This window comes from Cyprinus carpio, chromosome A22, assembly GCF_018340385.1.
Source record: "Cyprinus carpio isolate SPL01 chromosome A22, ASM1834038v1, whole genome shotgun sequence".
In the NCBI taxonomy this organism is placed as follows: domain Eukaryota; kingdom Metazoa; phylum Chordata; class Actinopteri; order Cypriniformes; family Cyprinidae; genus Cyprinus; species Cyprinus carpio.
In genome coordinates, this window is record NC_056593.1 from 7816621 (window position 1) to 7835655 (window position 19035).

The following is a 19035-nucleotide window of genomic DNA, read 5'->3' on the forward strand; positions in this document are numbered from 1 at the left end:
TACTATAGTAAAGTGTATTATACTGTATAGGCTATATTATAGTATTTACAACACTTTTTAATGAATTCTACAGCATACTGTAGTAATTAACTACAGTGAATTGATAAACTGTACTACAAACTGTAGTATATTTTAGTTTTTACTACACGAAACTGTAGTGAATTGTAGTAGAATATAAAATATAAACTTAATACAGTATTGGCTAATGTAATTTGTTTATATTTACTATAGTTTTGTTATAATTACCACAGCAAAAACACAATTAACAAAACAAATAACATAAAATTACTAAAGACTATAGTATGGTTCAAAAACACTAGTATTTACTATAAATTACTATAGTATTTTTTCATGTGGGTTTGTCCAACCAATGGCAGACAGGTGGCGCCACCATCGCCATTATTACATGCAGCTGAATTTAGTGCAGCTGTTGGTATAAAAATTACATGCTTAATGAAAAACATGAATAATCAACTTGACTAAGTAATGGTACTATTATAGTTGACTTGCCAACATAAATCTCTTCCAAATCTGTCAACTTAATTTTCCAAAAGTTAATCCATCCTATTCCCACTGAGCTCTCTGCTTGCATGCAAAAACATTCTTCCAGTTGCTCTATTCTCTGAAAACAGCCAGAGGCCCCTGCATCCTGTCTGAAGACACGCATTCAAACCAAAACAGTAACTGGTCTTCTTAGTGAAGTCTGTATCGGTCAAGAAACTGGGCTGAAACCCTTCAAGCACAAAAATGATGCATGTTGTTAACACAGCATGATAGACTATATTTTGCAATGGCAGGCATCCAATTTGCAACATCAGAGAGCAATCTAAGACACAGCTATCCCAAGCTGTGAAAACCATCCTTATACAGTGATTCTGTGGAAGAGTCATTCTTGGAAATGAGTATAGAAAGACATATAGAATTAACGAAAACCCAAAAGTATCCAACAGACATCAGAAAAATGTTGCCCTGCCCTGTGATTTTGTCTTGCAAATGGGCAAGGGCAGTATACCAGAAACCCACACAAATCATTTGGATATGATCTTGGCATACTCTAATCAGAAGTATTGTGAAAGGTGCCGAGGGAGAGGTTGAACCAGCGTCTTCAGTGTGATGGTTCCTGGGAGTGAGGACTTGTGAAACGCAGTAAGCACAACACTGAGGTAAATCTGAGTTTTGAGCGGGCATCTGTAGTTTTTGAGGGCCATTTCATTGCCCATTGGAATGAGCTGCTGCATAAGATACATCAAACTTTCAAACGATTACCCACAAGATGTCGCACACACAAACTCGACTCGTAAGACAGGTAAATATCTATAAGTGATGCCAAATAGTGGTTATGGGTACTCTGAAATGGCTGTATTTCACACTACAACGCTAACAAAATGTATTTTTTTTAGCTTAAAACAAGTATATGCTATCAGTTTTGGGGGCTACTTCTAATTACACTAAAGTTGTTCAAAAAAATCAAAATATAACATATAAAAAAAGTATTTCATAAAAGAAAAGAGAGAGAGAGAAGAAGAAGAAGAAGAAAAAAAAGTTCAGGATTAAGTGACTCAATTTTTTTAGTTTGTTTAAATGAACTGTCCAAACAAGCCAGTTAGCTAAATTGAATCAATAATGAGATTTTTGATGAATAATGACTACAATTGTAATCTTTTCCTCACAAAGCTATCAAATCGCTTTAGAAGACTTCAAATATAGCATTCAATCTATTTATTTTTATTTATTAATTTATCTATTATAATGACCAAAACAAAAAAAAACCATCTTAATATGGACAATTACTATCCTCTGATCCTTTATTCATTTCGTTTTGTATTCCTGAAATCACCCAAAATATGAACGTTCACATTAAAAAAAAAAACATTGACATTATGTTAATATTACGTATTATTATAATAATATTATGTATTATAACATTATGTTCTGCTATAATGTTAACATTAGAAAAAAACATTAAGAAAATATTCAATTAGATCATTTTGCAAACATTATGAGAACATTACTTTTGAAAGTTCTGAACAATCTTTTGCTTTTGAACCATCTGAAACGAGCAGTAAGTAATGTAAAAAATTAAAATAAAAATCTAACCTCCAACTAAAATGTTTTAGAAAAATGTTCCACGAACAATGTATAAATAACATTTTTGGGTTAACGTTTTGATAACATTATTAAAAATGAAATAACTTTAAACTAGCGTTCTACTAACAATCTTGGAAGAATTTTTGTTCATAACTTTGTGCGAACCTTGCCAGAACAAGCTAAAGTTCTGAAAACAGCTGGAAACATGATGTGAGTAAACAATGGTTATTTTTTAATGTACAGTTACTTTAATATTGTGCCTGTACACCAGTAATCACACTTTTTAATGATTTTTTTTTTATTATTTTAAAGTTATTTTTTAAATAAAAACTTCATTATGAATAATATTTTTTATACCTTTTTTTTTTTTTTTTTTTTTTGATTTAACAGTTTTGTGCCAACATCTAGGACTGTTGGGTTATGATTTGCATCATACGCAAAATTGTTTTTCAAATGGGGGGCCAACAAACATGCTCCCCAAACCGCATTTTACAGAGACTTTTCCCTCTTAGTAGTATACAAACGTTGGATTGATGTTGAAATTTGCATGAAGCTTTCTCTCAAATTACAGAGAAATTCTACCACTGAGAGTTATTATGACAAAACATGCATGTGGTATGAAGCTTCTCGTTGTGTGCTCTTTATTAGGCCTACATACCCATGAACATGTGGCGTAACATATGTGGCATATGGAACAGAGATCTCTACTATGCTCTGGTGGGAACAAGGGGAGATGTACAGCAATCGTATCGCTGACAAAAACATAACTCAAGAGACCCCTACTGACAATCCGTGTTTTATCCATATGAAACAGCCCTACGCTGCAATTCAGCGCCGTGTGACCTGATGTGTCGGCATTGGGCTGTAGTTTGCATTCATCACTTTTTAAAAGTCACAGAACTGATATAATGTCACAACGGGGATTAAAGTCACTGTAGGTGTCATTTTTTCATCTGATTATTCTACAACAGCGCTTTCAATATCCAAAAAAAAAATAAAAAATGGTGGGCCAATGGGTGTTCTTCATCAGGGGCAAGATTAAAGACTTTGGATTTCTCCCACAGTTTCGTCCTGAAAAGCTGCAAGTCGTCCAGCTGTGTGCTCACCTATTACACCATATACATTTAGGGATGACTTCGCCCTTTAAAGGACTCCAAACGCGATGCAACTGAATGTAATGCTAATCCATATGCATTCGCTGAAACTTCACGGTTTCGGGGGGGGGGGGGGGGGGGGCATCCCTTACTTACATTCAAGCCAACAATGAGGCTTATCTCACGCTGAGAGAAAGCCCTCATCAGCACGTGACTGGATTCTGCCGGAAGGCTTATAGCCTGTATTTGCTCTGTCAAAATGTCTAAACCCCTCCTGAATAAATCTAAATACATAGATGTACTTAAGTAGGACATTAGTAAAAAAAAAAAAAAAAAAAGAAATTTTTTTTATTCTTACAATAGCAAAAATTTCATTTTTGATGAAATTTTTTTTTTTACTGAATGCTAGAATTTTTGCCAGGCTTCTTTTTATTTATATCACATATATATAAAAATATATACACATCCCCCTCAAAAAAAAATACAAAATTTTTAAAAAATCACAATATTCCATAATGTAATGATAAAATTAAACTTTCATATATTTTAGATAAGATTTCGTTTTTCAGCATGACCTGGCACCTGCTCACAGTGCCAAAACCACTGGTAAATGGTTTACTGACCATGGTATTACTGTGCTCACATTGGCCTGCCAACTCTCCTGACCTGAACCCCCCATAGGAATCTGTGGGATATTGTGAAGAGAAATAAGAAAGTGAGAGACGCAAGACCCCAACACTCCTGGATGAGCTTAAGGCCGCTATCGAGAGCATCCTGGGCCTCCATAACACCTCAGCAGTGCCACAGGCTGATTGCCTCCATGCCACGCCGCATTGAAGCCACTCATTCTGCAAAAGGATTCCCGACCAAGTATTGGAGGCATAACTGAACATAATTATTTGAAGGCGTTGACTTTTTTTTGTATTAAAAACACTTTTCTTTTATTGTGATATGTGATGAAATATGCTAAATTTTTTGATGATAGGAATTTTGGTTTTCATGAGCTGTATGCCCAAAATCATCACGTATTAAAAAATAAAAAGACACTGAACTATTTCAGTTTGGTGTGCAATGATCCTAAAATATATGAAAAGTTTAATTTTATCATTACATTTATGGAAAATAATGAACTTTTTATCACAATATGCAAATTTTTTTTTTGTTGGTCTTGAGAAGGACCTGTATATATATATATATTATATAATATATTAATATAACTATATATATATATATAGATATATATATATATATATATATATATATATACTGTATATATATTCCATTCTTATCTACAATCTTAAAATGTGAACCCTTTTATATAGAAGCACCTTGTAGGTTGATTTACAATTTCCAAGCACAGTGAATTAAGATGCCAAATGGAATTACACATTATGCATCTGATATAATAATTTTTAAAAAATCTGTATCTTTAAAATCTTACAGAAATTACTTTAAAAACGACTCTATTATTGTATAAAGCCCCACCTTATTCATAATAGGAGCTAAATTGCATTGTCATTGTTTTCCATGAATAACAGCTGCCTGACAATTCATATTTCATTCTGCATCTGTATTTGTCATAATTTGACATTTTGCATTGTCATTGGCCTATAATTTTTCAACATGTCTTCCAATGATTGACGCAAATGTAGTCTAAATTAATCATTCTATTAAAAAACTAAGAAAACTCTTACACATTAAATTTGAGAAGTGAGACTTCTGATTATTTTTATAGACTCTTCACGTCCTCTTACTATAAGGGTGGCTAAAAAAATGACTAATTATATAATTTTCTTTCTTCAGAATGTACTGAATGCATACAAATATTTGTAAAAAATTCTTAAAATAAAAATAAAAATAAATAAATACATTAAAATATTATTTATTTATATTATGATTAATTTTTTATTATTTTAATCATTTGACAGCCCTAATATATATTTGATTATTTTAAAGTAGTAATCTTTTATAGGTTTCATAGGCTTTAACAAGACAAAATCTAAATCTTTCCAACTACCACTTTTGAGGGTTTAAGCAGACAAAGTTACAACATTCACAGCTGAAAGGGGCATTGGTTTCATGCCCATTGGGATCTGACTCTGCAATCCTAATGTTTCATCATGAATGCAGTAGATGCAACTATCAAGAGACTCGGACTGCACTGGCCTCATTTATGTAAATGAAAAGCTTTGCTAACCTCGAGATGGGAATGAAGGATAAGACTAAAGAGATGAAAGCCTTGGAAGTTTGAGTCACGGGCTTGACCAGGTGGGTTTTATTTAGTGCTTTTGCAAACATTTGGAATCACTGTTAACATATTTCCCCGATCCCCGTGGTGTAAGATAAAAGGTGCAAATCTGTGAGTCTGATGTTGTTGTATTCAGTGCATTCCACTTTATACATGAACAAATCTCATTTATTTAAACAACTGTAGTTAAACGTTATCATGCAAGTGCATACTGGTATCTTAATGTTCCAGAAAATGAAATACATGTAAAAAAACACAAAATGTGGAGATTTGCAAGTACAAATCAAACTGTGAAAGTTTTATGTGGGAACTAACATCTCAGTCTTTCATTATGATTATATTACCAGAGCACTGCAAACTACTACATTTTAATTTTGATTACTATGTGACTAAACCATAACCATAAAGGATTGTTAGGCGGAAGGAACAGATTTGGAGAAATGTAGCATTACATCACTTGCTCACCAAAGCAAGTGAATGGGTGCCGTCAGAATGAGAGTCCAAACAGCAACATGGAAACAACATGGAAAAACAAATGCATTTACATCTTGGATGTCCTACTGGTGAACTATTCCTTTACTGTGTGAATCAGTCATTGCAATGGTTTTTCAGAAAATAAAAAACACCTCAGGAAGCAGGTCTTCAAATTTTAGTAAGTCACATTTTTAAAGGAACAGTGGTTCATTTCTCTGTATTATTTCATGTTCCTGAGAACAGGATGAGAGTATAAATGTTTATAAGTGGAGTGTGTTTATGAAAGGGCACGTGCATTTGTTTTTCCTGCATTTATTTTTAGCATTAATCCTCAATACTGAGTTGCATGTATTTGTTTAGCCCTTGCGTCCAGATGAAGACAAACAAAAGAAATCCAGAGAAGTGCCAAAATATGACATTCCAGAATTGTTCAGAAAAGTACAAGTTAGTACTGAGATATCTGATAGGCTGTTTGTTTGTACCTGTATATTTGTTCTCAAAAAAGCCAGTGATTTGCTAAAACATTCAAAAGTCTTGGCTCTCTGTCAGCTCAATGCTGTTTGCCAATGAGACGCAGCATGGCTAAACACGCCCACTGACCGTCTCCCTGAATGGAAATCACACTGATATTTGTGACCCTCTTCCATATGCTGCCAAGAGGAAGCACTCAATTATGATGTTGGTTTTTAAGTTGGCAAATAATCACGCAGGTGTATTTTAGTTCATTCTGTGTGAACACAGTGTACAAAGTTTGAATAAAAAGTACGATTTTAATTTGTTGCAAAGCGCTGATCAAACAGTGTGGGTGATTTTATCAGCTGGTTGTGATGACCTTGAGTAGACTGTGATGATCAAACAGGAATGCTTTCCATAAATCTGAAAATCTATCAGAAATGTAGGAATAGTCAGATTTGAAAGGCAGGAATATTGCCAACATTTAACTAGTAAGTAAGTAAATAAGTAAAAAAGAAAAAGAAAAAAACGTATTTCATTATATAAAAATCTACCACAACTTTGACAGAAGTCCTTGATTCATTTTAAGATTTAATAAAGTGACTAATTACAGTCATATAATTCAGTTTTTCATATTTTTTGACACTTTAAATGTTTTTTAAACAATCAGTTATAGTTACTTTTAATTGATGTAACTTTTAAATAAGAAAGACTTTAGTGTAAAAATAAACAATTTAAAAAAGACTAATTTAAAAATATTAATCATAATTCAACTAAGGAATGCACATACATGACTGTGTGGCGGGGGAGGGAAAATAAGAAAGAAAGAAAAGGAAAGAAGAAGAAAGAAAAGAAAAGAAAAGAAAGACGTCACAGGGAACATGAAAGAAACGACGCCCCTTGAGAAATTGATTTGTTTGTAGACTCTCAGGGGCCTCACATCCACAGTTTTGTAAGTAAAGTAAGTGATGAGTTAGTTGATGGCGGGGTTCCTGGCCTTTTATTGGTCCATATCAGGTGTAACCCCGCCTCTCTCGACCAATAGAATCTCTCAGTGATTTGCAATGCGGTCCGCGCCGGGAGGAGAAAGACAGGTTTGTAGCGGTTCTGATTTAAACTCTTGAGAGAAACTCTGGACACAGGTCATCTAAAGCAGCTGCTAACCCCCAACTGGAAATATTAACCCGCTGTAACGCGGTACAGAACCAGGATCTCAAAACGCCTTTTAGATTTAATTTAATAAGTTGTTGCATCCGTGATCATTATAATTTTATTAATATGGGGAGAGTAAGCAGCGCTTGTTTTATATCTTGGACGTTTTTTGTCTACATATCCTCGGGTTCTGCAACTACGATTGAGCCAACGAGTGAATTTCCCACTTTTAGTAAGTATAAGCTTATTTCTTTTATAAAGCATAGAATGAAACTTGTTTATAAAGTTTAAATAGTGTTACAGTTTCACGTTTCCGGTGCCTAACTTAGAATATTTTAATGGGGAAGTCGATTAATAAATATCAATTTACACAGATATCAGAAAACGATGCTACTGCACCAGTATGATCACTTAAGTTATGAACGAAACATGCCTTTTACTGCATTTTATTGTATTTTAAATGTATACTTCATCTTTCTATGAATTTGTATTTTATATTTTGTATTTATGTAAACTTTTATGTATCAGAAGATAATGTTGGATGGTGCAAAATATTAGGATTTCACAAATCAGTTTATATATATATATATATATTGTATTTTTAATGTATACATTTTATACATTTAAGTATTATTTTTATATTGTATTATTATTATTATTATTATGTCTTTAAAACCATGTTGGTTTCTGTAAAAAAAACAAAAACAAAAAAAAAGTAAAACAATTTTTCTTGTTTTTATTAATCTTTTGTATTTTTAAGTAGCATTTATTATTCATATGGCACTTGCAAATTATCTTTATTATTAACATTTACCTTACAATATATATTATGACATATGAAACTTGATGATTTGTAAACATTATCTATAAAACTTAATTTTCTTTAAAAAAAAAAAAAAAAAATCTAATTTGTTGTACTTTTAAAAAATATGGTACAGTAATTATCAGGTCGAATGATTGTTTGAGACTCTGTTTATATGCCAGAAAAGTCAGTTATGAACTCATATTGAAGGACTTACAGTAAAATGTTTTTTTTTTAATGTATAGTCAGTCAAGCACTGGGAAAGGATCCAAGCTTGCCATTTGGAAATAATTCTTCATATACAAAATTAGGGAAGAGTATAAGCACATGCGAGATAAGCTTCTTTACAACTTCAGTAATTACATTTTTTATAAGCCTCTTACAAGTAAAAAGCATTTAAGGTAAGCATGCGGCACTTACCTTGCTGGCTGTTAAACTCATTGTTGATCTGGTTTTGGACAGATAACATCATGGACAATGGCACAGAATGGATTGACGGACTTCAGTGATATAGTGTCCAAGTTTTCCTTCAGGACCAGCGAAGAACCCGAAGACGATCTATGCTACATAGTTCCAGGTCAACCTGAAACCATCAAGAGATGTAAAACTTCAATCCAGATAACAAGACTTTCATAGTTATTCACGGATGGACGGTGAGTGCTTCTACTATACTTGTTGACGATTTTGAATTAATGTGCAAAGCAGTGCAAAACATGACTCCAATGATTTCATCTCAGGTTACGGGTATGTTTGAAAGCTGGGTTCCCAAACTGGTAACAGCCCTGTATGAACGAGAGCCAACAGCCAATGTGATTGTGGTGGACTGGCTGTCCCGTGCGCAACAACACTACCTTACATCAGCCGGCTACACCAAACTAGTGGGGAGGGACGTGGCCAAGTTTGTCAACTGGTTACAGGTATGTCAAACTCAGAGATGGTTTGTTCTACATCAAGGTGAAGAGCATCTGATGAAGGTACAGAGTTTGTTTTATGCAGTCAACTTTATCTTGTCTTGTTTCTTCATCCAGGCTGAGATTGACTATCCTTGGGAGAAGCTCCATCTGTTGGGCTACAGTCTGGTGCTCATGTAGCAGGAATCGCTGGGACTTCTCACCAAACATAAAGTTAACAGAAATCACAGGTTAACTTGATGTTGTTTCTTTGGGTGTCATTTTTTCTATTTTACTATTCAAGCCCTTAAAATGCAAAAGGCCAACCATTAAAATGGACCAATCTTCTTGGATCTTCAGGCATGGATCCTGCTGGCCCTAGTTTTGAGTATGCAGATGCCCAAAGCACTCTTTCCCCCGATGATGCCCTTTTTGTGGACGTTCTTCACACCAACACCCGCGGTTCCCCAGATCGCAGCATTGGGATTCAGAGGCCAGTGGGCCACATAGACGTCTACCCCAACGGAGAGAACATTCCAACCGGCTGTGACCTCCAGAACACCGTGTTGATGGTGGCCACCAGTGGTTTAAGAAGTATGTTCCATTATCCTCCTATGACGTTCTTAGATTTCAAAATCACAAAATACAAGCTTCACTGTGTTTCTTGGTTCTCCACAGACATGGATCAGATCGTGAAAATGCTCCACGAATGCGCTCCAATCCACCTGTTCATCGACTCGCTGTTGAACCAGGAGCAAGAAAGCTTGGCTTACCGTTGCAGCTCCAAAAAGACAGCTTCAAACAAGGGCATGTGCCTCAGCTGCCGCAAGAACCGCTGCAACAAGGTGGGCTACGGAGTCAACAAAATTCGCACACGCAGGAGCAGCAAGATGTACATGAAGACCAGAGATGTTATGCCATATAAAGGTGAAGGGCACCCAAAATTTATATATATATATTCCTGTAAAATGTATTTTATATTTTATGAAACTGTAATAAAATAAAAATAAAATAATAAATTAATTATATACATTTATTTTATTTGATTTAATTTAATTTAAAATACATAAAATATCATTTTATATTATATTTATTATTTGAATAAATTAGTTTTTATTTGTTTATAATGAAATAAAGTAATTAATGGAAAATATATTTTAAATTTTTAAACATAAAACATCAATATTTTATTTTTAGTGATTTTTAAAAATTTTTTAAAAATCTGTTCTAAATATATGATCTTTCCACAGTTTTCCAATATCAAGTGAAGGTCCACTTCTTCGGCAAGACAAAATTAAGCTACACTGATCAGCCCATGAAGATCTCATTGTACCGGAATCCACGGCGAGAAAGGAAAATATCCCCTACATTATGTAAGATAGCAGCATTTCCTGATGGATTATGTCAGGACTTAGTTCACATTAATTCTAAATTACTCAAAAAATGCAACGTTAAGATGTTTACCAAGAAAGATCCAGAGACTTTTCTTTGGCTTCAGTGATTTTTATGAACTTATGTAGCAAAAATCCGGTCGTGCAACTATTTTAGACCATGTTTTGCTTCAGATTGGACTCCGTGCTGTGCTGAGATAACAGAGAAAGTGATAGAGATGGTTTTTGATTCCACAGGCCTGCTTTGAACACAAACACCACCGTGTCTTTCCTGCTTACCACGGATGTGGACATCGGAGAGCAGCTGCTGATCGTAAAAACTTTTCTGGGAGAAAGACACCCTCATCAGCTGGCCCATGGTGGAACCCAGATACCTTCCACATCCGTAAAACTACGCGTCAAATCAGGAGAAACTCAGTCTAAGTAAGCAGAGAGACATGTTTTTTGACATCTTAAACATTCTTTATACCATTTTATGTATTATATGTTATTTTGCATTAATACACAGTTTTTCTTTTTTATTATAATCGTGCATTTTTATGCATTGCATCGCATTTTATTTTTGTTTTTTATTTTATATACCTTTAAAACTTGTGCAGAATTCAAAATGTATGTGTTTTTTTTAATTCCAGAATCATCTTCAGAGCCAAAGAAGGTGAATTTTCCTACCTTTCCCGTGGAGGCGAGGGCCGCGGTCTTTCATGAAAGAAAAAGAAGCCCAGTCGAGCCGCAAAAACCAGAGGTAAATTTCCACTTGCTGTCCACCCCGATCTGTTGACACGGCCCTCTAAAAGTGACCTTCCCTGCTCAGTTATTATATTCCTGTTTTATTTGTTGTGATGAGTTTTGTTTGACTAAACCCTTTGCACTTTACACTGGTAGATTGCACAAGTTGAAGATGGATGGAAGTTCATTCAAACAGAGCACCGAGTAAAAGACACACACGTCATAATCCGCCTCTTCTGGGATCTGGCACAGAATCTGCCAGGGCAAACTGGATCAGTTTAGTAATTCAGAAAAAACACATCCTGCAAGAAAGCCCATCTTGAAAACATTGCTGCTGTGCAGTTTTAAAATAAAAACAGTTACGTTCGGATACCACTTGAGACACATCACAGGTCATCTGAGATTTGGTACTAGACAAACTTTACTACGTCGTTAATCCATAAAAATGATAATCAAGTCTCAATGCAACATATTTATGCAAGTAATCAGTTCCAGTCTATCTAAAAATGACTTGCACTTAGTTAAAAGGATTGGCTAGTTGCCCACCAAAGAGACTCTTCTTTTGGAGAAAGATGCCATTTGAAACATTACCGTTTGTTTGGTTTATCAGTATTACTCTTGAAATTCCACTTAGAAACTAAATAACTAGGTTATTTAGCCGTTTTGTTGGGTTGTACTGTGAATTAGGTTTTACCAAAGCAGTTTTCTAGCTATGCTAATCCTCTTTAATTTGTCTGTTGCAACCGAAAATCAGTCTGAATGAATTGCTTTAACAAAAAATGGGACCAAATCTTCTCTCTGCTGAATCAAGATGAAATGATTACTGTAAATATTTGTAATTGTTATTATGTATACTTACAAACAGCTCTTCAAATGTCTACCTTTCTTTCATTTCTAAGGTTATTGTGTCTGGCACAGGTCATTTTAAAAGCCTTTGCCTCCCTTTGATTGAAGGTTTTAAGTTTTTTTTTTTGTTTTTTTTTTTTTGTTGTTGTTGTTGTTTTATTTGTTTTTTTGTTGTTGTTGTTGTTGTTTTTTTTATGTTTGTTTTTTTTTTGTCACCTCTTTCAATTCAGTTTTGTTTGGTAAAAGCAAATTTAACCAAACGATTCTGCCACTTTTGTTTTGTTTCTCATCACCTGCACCCCCTTCATGATAACTTTAGTTTACACATGAGCCAGTCAAGAAGTAAAACAAGATGCATTTGATCTAAGAAACGTTGACAGTTTTCCAGGCCTGACAGGGTTGACTGCCCCACATAATAGCCACAAATACACCAAAACTGTTCCTTTTTCCTATTTATTAAATGTATATATTTGTATATTAGGCACATAATATATGTATCCCATGGTTTCTGTTTATATAAACAAATCAATTGACTGATTGAAGTCACTGGAAGGAAATGAAATGAATCAGTTGTGATCATATGAATCTATATGCCGTGCACTGTATGATGTCATTTTAATAAATATTGATACGGTATACAAGTGCTTTGCATTTTTTCATTTAAATCTTTATTTTATGTGCAAATTGTCTGCATTAAATTCGAATGTTCTTGATATTTCTGGTCTCAAACTAATTCAAACTATTTTGAAATTTGGGTGCAAATTTCATGGCATAAAACAGAATTCTGGAACTTAATTTTTAAAAACTTAAAAACTTATTTGGCAAGGCCTCAGTCTCTTCAGAAAATGTGTTGCTTAAATATATTTTAATCTAATCTAATACAAATTCATTAAAAGACATCAATCTGTCATTGTTTTGCTCATGTTAGCTCCATTCATATAAGATGTTATGTGAATGGAGCGTCATCCATTCAAATAACAACAACGTGTGTGTAAAATAAATGTGAATTGACTCACTCACATTGTTTTAAAGGGAGAGCAACTCACGTGCAGCAACCTTGAATCAAAACACAAGGAGCTTGTTTTTTAAGATCCCCTCCCCTTTTTCGTTTGGAAGTGCCAGTTCACCACATAAATGGAATAAAAATACAATACTTTCATTAGTCAGAACCTCCTGCAAGACTGTTGTGAAATTTCAGCATTGAATTTTTGGAATATACCCTACTTCTGCCAGTTCACCACATTAAGGAATAAAAACATAAAAGATATGGAGATTTGAATCTGATTTTGATTTATCACTTTCTATTTCTTCTTAGAAATCATATTCGAGCTCTGAGTTCTTGTACGGTGGACAGTGGTATCTAGAAGCATTTCCATCTGCTAAAGAGCATGTGACAGGTTATTAAATAATATTTTGTTCACTGAATAAATATTTTGGATGAAAGCAGCAATTCTGGTGCCTGGTCTTTGTTATAACAAATGGAAGGAATGACCATGGTGCAAGTGTCATTGAGAGTTTTGGCAGGGTCTGAGTGTTACGGGATGACTATCAAAATGCATGCAAAGAGCTAAGAGCATTGAGGGTACTGGCACATAATGAATTATATGTATAGAGCTATATAATTTTGTTACTTATATATATATATATATATATATATACTATATATATATATATATATATATATATATATATATATATAAGTATATATTTCCTTTTTTTTTTAATTACAAAGAAAAAAATGTGAGATTGTCAATTACTAATGCTTTCCATTCAAATGTTATTTTTAATTGGATTTAAAATGTTTTTAATTATAATAAATAACAATAATTTAGAGTAATTTTATTTTAATATTATATCTCAATATATCTGTACATCCACACTTTTATAATTATAATACATATTTTTTATAACATATATTTTAAAATTACAAAATAATTTATTACGTTTTTAATTTTATATTTTTTTATTATTTATTTCAATTAAAAAAATTTAATGACTGATGTCTTTATATTGATATTATATTTTTACATACTCAGTTTCCTAGAATTTTTTATAAAATACATTTCTTTTAAAATTATACAAAAATATTGAACTTTTTATTTGATATTGCAGTCTAAGTTGCCCTTTTAATGTATTTTAATGTATTTTATTTAAAGTACATTTTAATAGTACTATATTCTTTTTTTGAATGGTCATCATCTTTACATAGATCATTTCCTGGAGGATCTAAGGGACCTGTCAGATGTCAACAAAGCCAATGTCAAGTTTTCTCTGAGAAACCCGTCCTAACCAGATGATGATGTGTGTTACATTGTGCGTGGCAAACCAGAGACTCTCAGCAGCTGCAACTTCAAAAACACTTCAAAAACCTTTTTAGTCATTCATGGGTGGACGGTAAAGCAACAGTTACAAACATTCAATAAATTCAGCTGATTCTTTTTCAAGCTGTCCCATATGTTAGTGTTAAATTAGCTCTTGTCCCCTAGGTAAGTGGATTGTTTGAGAGCTGGGTTGAGAAACTGGTTGCCACACTTTATAACAGGTAGAAGGATGCTAATGTTATTGTTGTGGACTGGTTGGACACGGCGTAGAACTATTATGTGGTGGCAGCAAAAAACACGAAGATGGTTGGACAAGAGATCGGACTTTTCATAGACTGGTTAGAGGTTTGTGTTAGCAAGTCAAATCAAATCAAATTACACATACTGCAATTCTAGGTTTTTAATTTGCATTATTGTGCCCATGTTGAATTCATAGAGTCTGCCAACGTTCCTCTGGAGAAGTTGCACCTCCTTGGCTACAGTCTTGGCGCCCACGTTGCAGGTTTTGCAGGAAGTTATGCAACCAATTAAGTTGGACGAATCACGGGTAGGTTAATTGGCATTCTTTTGGAAATAAATCTTAGAACAGGTCTTGAACACAACATATGGGAAAATCTTTTGCAGGTCTAGACCCAGCTGGACCAAACTTTGAAGGGGTCCATGCCCACAGACGGCTGTCCCCAGATTATGCCCATTTTGTAGAAGTCCTTCACACATTCACTCAAGGTTCTCTGGGTCTCAGTATCGGTATCGAGCAGCCGGTCGGCCATGTGGACATATACCCTAATGGAGGAAGCTTCCAGCCTGGCTGCAACTTGAGAGGAGCTCTAGAGAAAATTGCCAGTTATGGAATACTTGGTAAAGATTCTTATCTGGGAAATTCAGTTAAATTTACATTTATTTGTATAGCACTTTTCACAATTCTATATGCTTCCTCACCATTTACCCCAATATTTCCTAAATATTTCCAAAATATGTGGGAAGAGAATGCATTCATGCACATAGGGCCACTGGTTGTTGAATTGTTTATTTTTGAAAGAAGATTGTAGCATCATAGAAATTTGGCATATATTTAATATTAAAAAATATGTTTTAAAATATTAAATATTTTAACCTTTTTTATATATTAAACATTGTATATTTTTAAATAAAAATATAATACAATTAATATAATAAATTATAACATATTTCAAATATGAAAAAAATCGATACATAATACATGCACACATTTATAAATTGCAATAACACTAGATAAAATGTTGACAGACAGACAGATAGACAGATAGATAGATAGATAGATAGATAGATGATAGATAGATAGATAGATAGATCTAACTAATCTAATTAATATATTAATTTAATAATATATTTGTTATATTAATATAACAAGTTAAAATATGAATGTTAAAATATTCACTTACACATTTCTAATAATTTTATTTTATAAATAAAAAAATACAGTAATATAATTATAATTGTTTTATTTAAAATTTTAATTAATGATAAATGCATATTTATCGTAGCAATGCTATGAATTTTGCTATGAATAAAATATTGGATTTTGCACTGACACAAATTTTCAAGAAATGCCTGTTATTTGTAACTTTCCCAAAGATGAAAAGAGATTAGTTGTGTATCAGGAGTAGGTTCTTGATCTGGATTTCTAATTTGTTTTGGCAATTTACATTAAAACCTGCTACAACCTTTCTACAGTGAAATTGTTCATCTCTGCTAAAAACCAGGTTATTGACTTATATGACTAAAAAGATCATATTTACAAAAGTTTAAAATCATATAAATTATGTTATTAATACCCTTAGCCTTAAATAATGCCATCAGATGTGAGCATGAGAGGTCCGTCCACCTGTTCATCGACTCTCTGCTGAATGAGGGAGAAGCTAGCAGAGCATACAGCTGTGGGAGCAATGACATGTTCAACTGCGGCATGTGCCTCCAGTGTCACAAGAACCGCTGCAACACTGTGGGCTACGACGCCAGCAAAGTCCGTAAGGCAAGAAGCATCAAGATGTTCACCAAGACACGAGGCTCCATGCGATTCAGAGGTCAGTGTCAAGTTTCAGAGGAGGAATTTAAACAATTTTGTTGTGTTTTATTAATATGTCTATATAGTTTTTAAAAAAGCTGTAGCTGGCGTTTAGATAGTACCATTTTCATTTAGAGGACAATGGCGTTTTGAGGAACTTAAAAAACAACCTTTTGAAAATGGGTTTCAAAGTAAATGTTTTTGAATGTGAATTTGTGAAAATGGTGACGTCATGTGCATGCGTACTACTTGTCCAGTCCATAGGCATGCGCAAGTTTCTTTACAAAGTGACATCGCCAACTACTGGCCTGGCATGAATAATACAGCATTTTTAGTCATTTTCGCGGATCCATGTGGATAAGGAACAGTTTGATAATTTTGTTGTTGGTACGTGAAACTTTTCAAAAATGCAAAGGAAAAAAAATACATTGTGAAGTATGTTATTGTCATTTAAATGTACCCTTACTTTTCAGTTTTTGTTGTTGTTGTTGTTTTAGACATTTTAGTACGAAAATTTGAAATGTTGCTTTGACATTTAGCTGAAATATGTTTTTTACATTTTATTTCAAGATTTTGTTTTGTTTTAAATGGTCTTAGTCTTAGTTAACAATAATAACACTGGTTAGTCATTTTTTAATTTCAGTTTTCCACTATCAATTGAAAATCAATTTCCTTGGTAAACTAAATCAGTTAGCGATGGAGCCAACACTGACAGTCTCACTTTATGGTACCAATGGCGAAGCAGAAGCTCTCAAGTTAAACATGTGAGTAATCCATAATCATATCTTTTAGAGATGACTATTATAGTTAGCATACCGGTCAAATTCCTTTTGCTAACCATCTTTACTAACTTCATCAAGCAGACAGGAGAAGATCACCGCCAATAAAAACTTATTCATTCCTTGTGGTAACCGAGAAGGACATTGGAGATCTACTGATGCTGAAGTTTAAGTTGAAAGAGTCCACATCCTCTTTACTCTCTCTGCTCTCCTCGTGGTGGTAAGGAGATTCTAAGAATTCTGGCGTACAGGTCCATAAAATCAGAGTCAGAGCCGGGGAGACACAAAAGAAGTATGTTTTTAACATTTTTACTAGATATAGTGAACATAAAAAGCATTCACATACTTCAGATTCACATTTCTAAACCATTTTTGCTCAGTGACTTCAATGAATTGGTCTCAAGAAAGTCAGTTCTCCTCAAGTTACACAGGTGTCCTAGCAGAGTAACACTAGGTGTAGTTCATCACATTAATGAACTACCAACATTTTGCTACCAGAAACTTAACTTTTGAACATATCTAATGTTTTATCATTTCAAACTAATTTTCGTGAAATGTTTTGGTTGAAAAGTTTGCTTTCGTTACAGCCACTTGATTTGATGTTTTATTTTTTAAGCATTGACATTCACCCACTTTTAAGTGCTTTTACTCTTTATTTTTTAGAATTGTGTTGTGCTTGAAAGATCCACAAATGGGAAGTTCAGCTCAGGATGTTGTATTTGTGACATGCAAGGAGCCGTGGAGGTCTTTATCTAAAAGGTGACAATAGCATACTATAGTTAGGCTTACTAAAATATTTCTAATAACTGCAGTTTTCTTTGTTCCAACACAGGCTTAAATTGAAGAGCCAATGGAAAGATTTACAAAGTGATTTTTAATGAAGCACTTAAACAAATGTATTTATACAGCTGTTAATGATCTGCAACTGCACTGACTGTACTGTATTCAATATGTATGTGTTGCTATGAATGTGATTCATGCAAATGGATTACTAACGTTTGTACTAAGGTAAGCCATATGCTTGAAAAACCTTGAAAATGTGATTGATTGTATTAAAATAATACTGGATTTGTGTTTGAATTAAGTCATTAGTGTAAATTAATTTAATTCAGTTATTTGTAACGATGATGCTTCTGGCTACCAGCAAACACTGTTCAAGCATTGTCTTAAATTATCTGTTCTGTCTTTAAAATAATTTAAGTACGCCATTATACATATTTCAAAACAGGTTCAAGTTAATCTGGTGAATCATCTTACCCAACATAAAGCTGCTTGGTTTTTAAAGTAGTATTTGTTTGGCTATTGCTACACTATTGGCAACAAGCAATAGACCTTTTAGGCAAAAAATTTTTTTTTAACTAAAATGACGTCACATTATAAGAATTCCCACAGCTCTTGTCTTGAGCATGTCCAGATTAAATATTATTAGGTAAAACACATGGGCACGTTTTCTCTGAGGGAACACTTACATTAATATCATTGCTTAAAATCTTTAATGTTTTCGTATGTTGTTGGGCAAAAGGAACAATTACCCATTCAAGCTTAAATGTCACTTAGTTCTTAGAGCATATCATGGTAACCACCTCAAGGACGACATGAAGAGATAAAATCATGACAGCAAATCCAGCATCTCAAAGTGATGTCGCGATACCAATCATTATAGCCAAAAGTTTGCGAAACACTAAAATTTTAACCTTCCTGATATCCTTCTGAACCTGTGATTTCCG

At 33.6% G+C, this 19035-nt stretch overlaps 3 protein-coding genes and 1 pseudogene across 4 annotated transcripts in view; 2 read left to right on the top strand and 2 right to left on the bottom strand.

The window, feature by feature from the left end:
• LOC109047541 (protein phosphatase 1 regulatory subunit 29-like) overlaps window positions 1-19035 on the bottom strand; it is a 905211-nt gene that overhangs the window by 305945 nt on the left and 580231 nt on the right. The window lies entirely within an intron of this gene.
• The window catches only part of LOC109046565 (beta-1,3-N-acetylglucosaminyltransferase manic fringe), a 788629-nt gene that overhangs the window by 176183 nt on the left and 593411 nt on the right, over window positions 1-19035 (bottom strand). The window lies entirely within an intron of this gene.
• LOC109046622 (lipoprotein lipase) lies at window positions 7548-11526 on the top strand. The gene is given in 18 exon segments (XM_042712447.1): window positions 7548-7741; window positions 8774-8802; window positions 8804-8914; window positions 8917-8964; window positions 9049-9228; window positions 9340-9445; window positions 9556-9795; window positions 9880-10128; window positions 10452-10534; window positions 10536-10550; window positions 10552-10574; window positions 10830-10905; window positions 10907-10945; window positions 10947-10979; window positions 10981-11015; window positions 11225-11282; window positions 11285-11334; window positions 11475-11526. Coding segments are annotated over 18 exon segments (1533 nt in total). The 5' UTR covers window positions 7548-7635.
• LOC109046822 lies at window positions 13722-18071 on the top strand (annotated as a pseudogene).